The sequence below is a fragment of the Schistocerca americana genome, chromosome 4 (genome assembly GCF_021461395.2).
Source record: "Schistocerca americana isolate TAMUIC-IGC-003095 chromosome 4, iqSchAmer2.1, whole genome shotgun sequence".
Lineage (NCBI taxonomy): Eukaryota > Metazoa > Arthropoda > Insecta > Orthoptera > Acrididae > Schistocerca > Schistocerca americana.
Window position 1 is genome coordinate 396,426,425 of NC_060122.1, and position 10,906 is coordinate 396,437,330.

Consider the following 10,906-nt stretch of genomic DNA (forward strand, 5'->3'; position numbering starts at 1 on the left):
AAGACGGACAGCAACAGCTTGGAAGGAACTGTTTAAGGGGTTCGGGTGATAATGGACAGTATCATGGAGGAGAATCGTAAGTCCCCCGTCTGTTGGAGTGCCATCAACAGAGGGGAGATCAAACCGGACTGACTGTAAATGAGGGAAAACAAAGCGATCGTGGGGATGCAGCTTTGTTTCCTGAAGACAGAAGATGACCGACGAGTAGGATCTAATGCCGCGGATATTCCAATTGATAATTGACATAGGGTGGACAGAAAAGAGAAGAATCTTACCACGGTTGCTCTCAACGACTGCTGAGAGACAGCGGCCGACAGCGTGAAATGTTATTCAGCCAAATTCAGAAGATCCTGATCCATAGGTTGTTCGGGGGCAGCTCCTGCCTCCAGCGATCGGCCAGGTGGCGCTGTAGATGAGACACGCCGTGGTGGAGAAGGAGAGGAACTTGGTTTCTTATAAGCCTTCTTGGAAACAGAACGTTGAGATGAGGGAGGAATCTATGGTTGTGAAGTCGGGGTACGTAAAAAGTCTCTGCGAGTAGGCTCTTTTTTGGAAGTCTGGGTGTCTGATTTTGGGGCTCGTGATTTAGCAGGAGCCGATGAAGGGTGAGCCATAGAGTGGGCAGGTGATAGTGGGGAGGTTGAACGGGCGATCTTTGCGCTGGCCGATCTGACGACCGTGGCACTAAATGTGAGATCACAAGTCTGCGAGGAGATGCAAGGAAATTACAATATTTACCAGCTGGAGGCACAGAGGGCTCCCGACTGGCTAATAAGTTACAAGAGGCAAATGTAGACACCTTTTCCTTCACTCTGATTTCCTGAATAAGCCATTCATCTTTGAAAAAAAATTGGCTCTGAGCACTATGCGACTTAACTTCTCAGGTCATGAGTCGCCTAGAACTTAGAACTAATTAAACCTAACTAACCTAAGGACATCACACACATCCATGCCCAAGGCAGGATTCGAACCTGCGACTGTAGCGGTCGCTCGGTTCCAGACTGTAGCGCCTAGAGCCGCACGGCTACTCAGGCCGGCTCATCTTTGAAAATATGGCAATCTCTTGAGGAAGCAGCGTGGTCGCCCATCGAGTTGATGCAACGAGGGGATGGGGGTGGACAAGCACCCTCATGGGCATCCCTACCACACGTAACGCATTTAGCCGGATTGGAACACGACTGGCTGATGTGATTATACCACTGACACCGATAGCAACACGTAGGGTTGGGGATGTAAGGCCGAACTGAAATTATCTCATAACCCACTTTAATGTTCGATGGAAGTTGAACTCTGTCAAACGTCAAGAAGATAGTATGGGTTGGTACCAAGTCCCTGTCAACCGTTTTCATGACTCACTGTACAACCATTACGGCCTGGTCAGACAGGTAGTTTTGAATTTCCTCGTTGGACAATCCGTCGAGTGAGCGGGTACAAACCGCCGCACATGATGAATTTAAAGTGCAGTGCGCTTCCACCCTTACAGGGACTGTGTGTAACAGTGGAGTTCGCAGCAATTGTTTTGCCTGGAAGTCACTGACTGTTCTTAACAACAAGGTGCCATTTCGTAGTCCGGAACAAGACTTTACAGGACCTGCAATTTCTAAATAATGAAAGGGTTGACTGTGGAGAAGTCTTGACCTTCGTCCGACCGAGAAACAACAAGGATCTGTGGCACTAATGGAAGAAATGTCAGTAGCTGAGACTTATCTAATTTTCGCTTGTGAGTAGAAGTTGTAGACGTAGAGGAAACCATTGCCGAAGTATCCCTCATGATTACCGGCCTCTCCAATGGCGCGTTCCTTCCTTGTGAGGGCTCTCTCTGAAGTGATTGTTCAAACCTCAGGTCACACCTCCCCAGAAACCAACGGTAGGACCAATCAGCACGTTCGGAAGGTACCAACTCGGATAATCACCCCTCCCTGGGCCTGGCCGTTATCAGGGGGTACGTACGTGTCCTACCTGTGTATCCGGGGCGTGGAATTATGCGTAAACCGTCACCGGCTACGCGTGGGAACGCGTGGGTCTGCCTTCAGACATGCACAGGGAGGAAAGAAAGAGAAAGAGAGGAACAAAGAAAAGGAAAGGTCTCAAACGCCGAAGTGGAGAAGTGGGTAAAGAGAAGAGGCAAGGAAAAGAGAAGAACAAAGGGAGGGCAGATACTTTCCAGCATAGAGAGCAAAGAAGAGAGACTATGTCTTACAGTTACAAGCGCCCGTCTCCAGACGTAGGCACGAAAGATACTCCCAAAGTGGGAGAAGGGGAAGGGAAGAGGCGGTGCTGAGGGGGGGGGGGGGGGGGACGGTGGGTGGTGGAGAAGGATGTGGAAAAGGAAGGTATGCAGCCCGGAAAGGAAAGAGAGCTGCACTAGCTCGGGGTCCCGTGCCCGCCACGCACGTATTCGCAAAAGAGTTGTGGACCCCCTGGGGGGTGAATCGCGTGTCGAGAGAGAGAGAGAGAGAGAGAGAGAGAGAGAGAGGCCTCCGAACAGCGTGGCCGCGGTATTTGATGGGAGTTTTCGCACATTGGGAGCCGGGGGCAGCAGCAAATGATTCAAATGGCTCTGAGCTCTATGGGACTTAACATCTGAGGTCATCAGTCCCATGGCCGGCTGGCAGCAGCAGTGCTTGGAGCGACGCACACGGGCTGTGGATGGGAACGGCGTCTTTTCCTGGTCGTCGTTTACTCTTCTTCCACAGGACTGGGCGGAATGCAAGGTCTGGTTCGCTTACGTTGTGCGCAACTAGTTTTTCAGCTCTGTGCACAGATTTTCCATTCTGCAAGCTCTTTGTATAGATGTTCGTATTTGTGTTTCACTGAATCGTCATGCACGCCTTGTTACTTGGATCTGTGATTTTGTGAACAGTGTACTGCTCTGCCTATCCTGTGCCATTTTGAAGTAACTTCTCTTAATCTGCTGGCCAGTGTACACCCTTAAAAAAAATTCCATGGTTAATGTTGTTAGGGTTATGTAATGTGTCCAGATGTCACGCATAGCTGTATCGGAGACTTAGGTCTTATGTAATTTTTTAACCTCTTTTTGTTTTAATATTCTTGTGGAAGAGATCCAATTATTCTAAGTTTTAATGTTTTAGAAGCTGGTGGGCTCTCTGTTATTACTATTATCCAGCACTTTTAAGCATGTTGTGAACTCCGGTTACTTGTGAGATCCTAAATAGTTGTTTACTGAATTTCTTCCTGAAAGAAATTACAGCCCCCTTTCTGTAGTTTTCTGGTTGGTTCAAATGGCTCTGAGGACTATGGGACTTAACTTCTAAGGTCATCAGTCCCCTAGAACTTAGAACTACTTAAACCCAACTAACCTAAGGACATCACACACATCTATGCCCGAGACAGAATTCGAACCTGCGACCGTAGCGGTCGCGCGGTTCCACACTGTAGCGCCTAGAACCGCTCGGCCACCCCGGCCGGCGTAGTTTTCTGTTATCGAAGCTTATTTCCTATGGCGTATCAACTTATTGGGAAATCTATATAAATGCAATCATGGATAAAGCGTGACTTTACTTGCAGTATAATCCAAACAGAAACTTATCTTTCTCGTTTGTTAACAGCACTTACTAAGTCGCTGGGAGAGTGTTCAGTGTTGGCGGCTTCTTGCCGCTTGGGCCTGTCTTCCTTGCGGCCCTGCGCACGACTCTTGAGAATTTACTGGTGCGGCTTGCTATTTCTTTATTTCTTTGCAGTCGCGCCTCCTGGCTGTCTGTCCTCAAGTTGAGTACCTAATGTTATCTCACTTGCACTGTAAACGAAATTTTACTTTCGACCAATCGGCCTTTGATTAACTGGCTTCGCACAGGAAATTTTCGCTTTAATACTTTATACATACTCTATTGGTGTTCTAAGTTTTATTACAAATTCTTTCGTGTTATCTTTGTTAATATTCACCTTTTGGGGAGTCCGTCTAATGTCTTGAACTTAAATTTTCTTGGAGAAATTTATCTAGAACTTTTTAATTATTTTAATTGACTGGTTTATTTAAAATTGTTTACTTTAAAAATTTAAAAAAAAGGACAATATTGTTAAGGTATTACTTTTTTTAATGTGTTTGAGTATATTATTGCAAATTAACGGTTGTCTTGCTCACCATTTTGAACTCCTGTAACGGCAAATTAACTTCAATTTTTCTACCTGTTTTCCAAAGGGGACCTGTTGTCAAAGAAAATATACAAAAATGAATGTTGTTGTTGTTGAAGGATTAATGATGTTAGTTGAAGTGGTCTTGTCCTTCCATGTCATTTCCCTGATCCAAGTAATTCACAATCTTACTTGAGAATTTGGTAGAAAACCGTTAGTTCGTTTAACAATACATGTATCAGATAAGGCTCGTACACAGAATTCCTATACATCTATTACGGTGTACGCAGACGAGCACGATTGTGCGAGTTATATAGCACAGTAGCCCACAACAAGTGAGCTAATGCGTGATGAGCAGCACGGAAAATCTGTTCTTCGGCTACAACGTCACCCGAAAACAAAGTTCAAGAGGGCTACAGTCAGCCAGAACGACGCAGGGAGAGACACTTTTACCTTCTGCATACAACTGCCAAGGGAGAGAAGCATTTCAAGCACCGAAAATAATCATTTGGAATTGCTGTGTGATATTACGCAATTGTTAAGGCACTGGACCTTCATTCTGGAGCACTGTAATTCAAATCCATGTCAAGTATAATTTTATTTGTTATTTGTCTTACAAGGGGAGGCTACGAGGTTTGGAACGCGGATTTACTGCAGACTTTGTACATACGTAGTACTTCATTAGGACAATAAAATGTGTAAACAATAGCGCGTACTTCTCAAGCGTTATTGAGAAAATCGCAAGATAATTTCGACCGTCAAATGTCGTCAAATATATATACCTGTACGTGGCCAATTTTACCAGGAAGCGCCGGCAGCCGAGTGCTTAGCGTTGAAGTCCCGTAATCGCTGGGTCGCTGGATCAAGTCCCACTAGTCAGTTATTTTTTTTAATATCTAACACAGTCATTTACTATTTATATTACAATTGATGTAATGGGAAAATATGTGTAATCAAATGAACTTTTATTAAATTTACAATGTTATTTGGCAGTCTACAAATTTTTACTATCACAAATAAACGATCAAACGCATAAAGCGATACTGAAAATGTATGCTTGTCTGTGTCTTCAAAATTTTTCGTATTTAATCGAAAGAGAACGAGAAATTGCTTCTATTGAAGACGCTATTAAAATACACCTGATACTGCATGACCAATGATCAGCGCCGATATTTAAGGAAATGCTGCGTTATGCATGGTTTGCTTCCAAGTTATCGGCTGAAAGAGAGGTTTTTGAACATGTTAACGAGGGTTGTTTTTCCACGGAAAACCTCAAAACACCATGCGTGTACGGAAACATAGCATTTATCCAATGCAGCAGGTGCCGTTTAACTTTGTTTTTCATGTTTTTACGAACAATACCATCCCGCAACTTGTAATCGTAATGTCGAAAGCGGCGATTAATTGTACATCTTTCGAAAGCCGTCTGTGCCGGTCGAAACCTGGAGGTAACAAGTCGTTTCGGGCTCCTTCCAGGTATAAGGGGTTTCTCAAATCACGGACAAGCATACATTTTCAGTATCACTTTGTGCGTTTGGCCATTTATTAGTCGGTAGTTATGAATGTTATATTATTTGCGATAATAAAAATTTGTAGACTGCCAAATAACATTGTAAATTTAATAAAAGCTCATCAGATCCCATTACAACAACTGTAATATAAATAACAAAGAAAATGACTGTGTTATAAATTAAAAAAAACTGACGAGCGGGAATCGATCCAGCGACCCAGCGCTTACGTGGTTTGAACGCTAACCACTTTTTTTTCTTCATTTTGTTCGTTGTTTATCGTTGTGTTTGGTCATTGCGGACGCGCACATGACACCCAGTCAAGTGAGTTTGTTGATCCTTGCACTTAGTTTTTTTATTACAGAGGCCAAGCACCTCTCTGACCGAACACACTGAGCTACTAGCCGTCTGCATTCGGCTGCTGGCGCTTCCTGGTAAAAACGGCCACGCACAGGTGTATACAGTTGACGACATTTGACGATCGAAATTATCTTGCGATTCTCTCAATAACGCTTGAGAAGTACGCGCTACTGCCTACACATTTTGTTGTCCTAATCGAGTGCTACGAGTGTACGAAATTTGCAGTAAATCCGCGTTCCAAACGTCGTGGCCTCTCCTTGTGAATCACCTTCTATAGATGACACAGTCGTTCTGTGGAGAAACGATAACTTTCGATTTCCTTCTCAGTCTGAACTTTACCTCAGTCAACCCTACCTCCGTACTAATGACAGCATCATCGACATAACTATACACCTCTGTCTTGTTTTCCTTGAACCGAATTCACCATATGGATGATATGTCTGTTGTGCTTGGAAACCGCGATAATGTTGATTAAAGTCGTTAATGATAATTAGCTGAAAAGACACGAAGACAACCAGAAAAATGTAGAATAACTTTCCACATACTTTCAGTAGAAGGCGTTCAGTAGCTGTGAAATAAAGGAAGTTATGTGAAGAGCACTTACAACAGCTAACATGAATCACATCAATTTTGTTATCAATTTTGGCCATGAACAGTCCTCAAAATGGAACCCATTATCGTATAGGCAAACAATCATGACTATTACGTTTTATATTTTATAGAGAATCTAGTATTAATGATCACGTCATTTACCAAATTGTACTTTATTTCAAATTTTATTTTCGAAGGGACAAATGTGTATTAGACACACATTTTTAGACATTACACTAATCACTTCGAAAGACGTCATTTCTCAAGCCATGATTTCTTTTACGTAGTGGGCTAAGATAATAGTTCCTGCTTCTGAGAATAAGTCTTTTTTATTGAAATTGTATGTAAAATAAAGATTCAGCGGGTATCGGTGTATTTGTATCTTCAGGAATTTAGTAAAGCTGAAGGTCATCTGCATAGACAATATATTTACGGGTCAGAAGCGAGGAGATATTATTGACATTCAGAAAGTCAACAGTGGGCTCAGGACTGAGGCCCAGAGCTGATACCTGTGACACTTCGGAGAGAAAATTCTTCCAGAACACCTTTTCATTCCTACAACATGCAACTGTCTCTTTCCCGAGATAGGTGTTTTCAAGGCGACTGTAGGGGAGGTTCCCTTGTGAGTACTAACAGGCGTGAGTGAGCAGCTGTTCGTGTTTTCTGGCTCAAATGTAGACACAGCCTTTCTCGAAATGAGGCTATTTGCTGAGTAAGCTATGAGAGGTACATGAATGTCACGTAGTGAATTACAATAACGGTAGTTTGGATGGTTACCTGTGCGTGTATGTACTTGGAGTATCTGCGGCTGTTGAGCACGACGATGGCAGTGAGGTTGGCGGCCAGGATGGCGACGGAGAGCAGCAGGACGAGCATGGACTGCGTGACGGCCCACAGCGTGACGCCGCTCCCGGCCGCCGCCCCCGCGCCCCCGGAGGCGGGCCTCGCGGAGCAGCTGCTGTTGTGCAGCGCCGGCGCCTGCAGCCACGAAGACGCCTTCCCGTGCTCCAGCATCGCGCCGAGCCGCGCCTAGCCGCGCGGCCACCCGCGGTACGCCCACACCTGCTACGCTGCGCGCATCTCTCCAGCCCAGCACTACCGGCTCGCCGTTAACAGCATACCACGTAAGGCGCGCGCTGTCTGCCTGCTATTGCAGCAGCATTTCATTTATGATGCACTACGCAACTAAATCTAGTGGTCTGATATTGAACAACCTGATATTATCTTTGCTTTCCCAAAATAAGTCCAAAATCTGCCGTAACTAACACGTGACATTGGCTTTCCCTAAAACGCTGTAGCAACGAAATTGTGAGCATCTATGCTTTCCGGCATTAAATGTAAACACGTTTCAATAAAATACTTATAATTACTTGTTGTCTCATGAAAGTAAATGCTTTCAGAAAACTAGTTACAAAAAAAGTAGTCCCTTTTCAAATCTAGTTAATGATATTTAGGTAAAACGTTATTTTCCGATAATGTCAAATACTCCGTAAAATCGTTCTACATGTCCTTACGTGAGCTGTACTCTTTTTACAGTGAACTTAGCGCATAAATGTATGCAGCAGACAAGGTTTTGTTTCGTCTGTATACACAGCTACGGAAAAATACTTGGGAAAATTGAATTTCTGCAGGAAGTCTTCGAAAGGCAGTGGACCGGTAGGCTGGATCATCATCTGCAACAGAGGCAAAGAAACATTTGCGTAAGTTTCTATATTTTCCGAAGAGCACTAATAAAAACAGTGGAATAGCTTATCATTGGAGGCATACAATTGCCTCTTGTCGTAGACTAAAATGTTATGAGAAGTGTCTAAGCTTTGTATGTACTTTCTGACATATCCGAAATAACAAACACGTCATGTGTATAACTAGGGAGGGACGGCCCAATAGTCTTTTCTGTGCAAATACAGAACACACTCGAACTCTTATGGGAATCAGTGGGTCACAGTGAGTAGTGATGGTAATGAGCAGAGGAATAACCTCAGTAGTGTGTGGATAAGTTGGAACTTTGAAGTAGTCAGGGACCGCGTCCAGACAACCGAAAATAGTCTGCATTTGACAGTTCGGACCTGTTTGTGTCCTAGCTGCGAAGCACTCGAGGAAGAGGCAGTGTTTACACCAACAGTACTCGCTTGCGTTGCTCGTTAAACCGATAGCAATGGCACATACAAACAAACAAAAACAGTCCCAACAGACCTTGAAGGCCCAGCGGCATCGACCGGCCACCGTATCATCATCAGCCCTTCTGCGTCACCGGATGCAGATATGGAAGGGTATGTGGTCAGCACACCGCACTGACAGCCGATGTCGGTTTTCGTGACCAGTGTCATTACTTCTCACACAAGTAACTCCTCAACTGGCCTCACAAGGGCTGAGTGCATCGCACCTGCAACACTCGGCAGACACGGATGGTGACACATCCAAGTGCTAGCCAAGCCCGACAGCGATTAACTTTGGTGATCTGCCGGGTACCAGTGTTACCACTGCGGCAAGAACGTTGGCTAGCAATGGGGACATACGTTTCGAAAAACCACGAAACAGCTTACATTCTCAAGTATGCAAGATCTAAAGCATTCTAAATCGAATGAGTCTTGAGGGATGAGGTGCATATAAATTACACGGTGCTCATGGAATTCATTTATCAATCGTGAGTAGCACTGTTTATTTGAAGATTGTCGACGACGCAGGGTATGATATTATTGTAGAAGTCGCCAAACGAGGAATAGTGGTTCGACACTCTGATCGTCATACTAGCGACGTGTTAGTGGCGCATGTAGGCCTCTGCTTGCGCACGATTCGAATCTTCGAGCTGCCCTTTGAACTACCTGAATCACTGAGACTGAATCACTCCAGCCTTATGACAGAGTTATTAATCATATAGCCGAACGCTGGGCAAGTTCTAGCATGTATCCAACGATGTTCGTCAGGTGCGAAGCGCCCTTCAAAACGTGAGCTCTCCTATTTAAATACAGATGGTTGAGAAGCCAATCCCAGGCGTGCTCTGGGTGTGTTGGTGAAGGGCATCTTCGATGTGAGTGCATGAAGAGGAGCCTACTGCAACTATCCAGCGGAGACTTACCGATGCAGGCCAGCCCCGCGTCACAACCGTTGAAATACGAGTCGGCGCTCTGCGAGGAGATGACGCCGAGATAGGAGCGCATATTCGAACCAATACTGCAGACACCGAGGGGAAACAATGACGATGAAATGGCTCCTACTCCATTCCAGCCCTAGAAGTTGCAGGTGGCAGATCACAAGGACGACCACGTAACACAGGGCATGGAAATTAAACTTGAAGTGGTCACATACGGTGTGGAAACTGCGTTGGAACATAAGGATTGAACAGCACTGGAAGTCAACATCCGGAAGCGTAAACAACGGTTCCCAAAGTGTCACTAGAAGGCTGCCTCGACTCTAGAGAATCCGCTCCTGCTCATCCCGAGACATCTGATGACTGTGGTAATATGAATCTGTTTGACATGGACTAACAGCCACCGGATGTCACTAAACAAATGTATTTGAGGAGTGGAAAGATGTCGTGTCGTTCCGACGATATATTCCCTCGGGTATCCATCGATCCTTCGGGAGCAGTGGATGATGCTGCGAAAAGTTCACGAAATTACATACCAGTAGAGCCGCCGGCGTTGCAGAGACCCTCGCTAGTACCGACTGGGCGCAGCAGGACGAAGATTCGCCGATGTAACTCGTCCCAACGGTAGAAACTCGCATCGTTCTTCCACAACTCAGGACTACTAATGACTCGGGAAGACGTCGGATGGACAACCTTCTGAGGATGTGTAATGAGATTTTTTGCCAGTTCACTATTGTGCGAAGTTGACGGACACTCGGACCAAGACAAACAAAATCTCGATATTTGATTTGTGGGGCTCTCAACAGCGTCGTCATCAGTGACCGTTGAAAATCTCAACCTTTTCACTGTCCAGTCCCGCCACTTTCCCCAATGATGATGAAATGATTAGGACGGTGATCAAAATCACCTACCCGGCCGGTAATCGAACGCAGGGCCCCGTAATCGAAAGGCGGAAACGCTAGCCCATTTTTTCTATTATTATCCGAATGACTTGCTACTATCATGACACTTCAGTAGACCATAGTCAAATCATCATGTAATATCAGCTGCAAATGGGAGAAAAAATTAATCATGATAACAGGATAATAATAATAATTTAAAAAGAAAAAAATCGAGAACGTAGCCGACAAACATCCACCAAGCTGACATGATATGTGTCAAGAATTACCGTTGTATGGTTTTTCAGTAATTTTTTAATTTATTTTTACTTTGTGTTTTTTATTTATTTTTGTAGTATGTAGTAGAATCTAAAAGTAGAAGGAAAACG

At 44.7% G+C, this 10,906-nt stretch overlaps 1 protein-coding gene across 1 annotated transcript in view; it reads right to left on the minus strand.

The window, feature by feature from the left end:
- Window positions 1-7,565, minus strand: part of LOC124613510 (trace amine-associated receptor 1-like) — a 56,595-nt gene extending 49,030 nt beyond the window's left edge. Inside the window, exon 1 of the mRNA XM_047142219.1 lies at window positions 7,329-7,565. Within this exon, the coding sequence (XP_046998175.1) occupies window positions 7,329-7,565 (237 nt within the window). The remainder of the gene's footprint in view (window positions 1-7,328) is intronic.
- Between the last annotated feature and the right edge of the window lie 3,341 nt (window positions 7,566-10,906).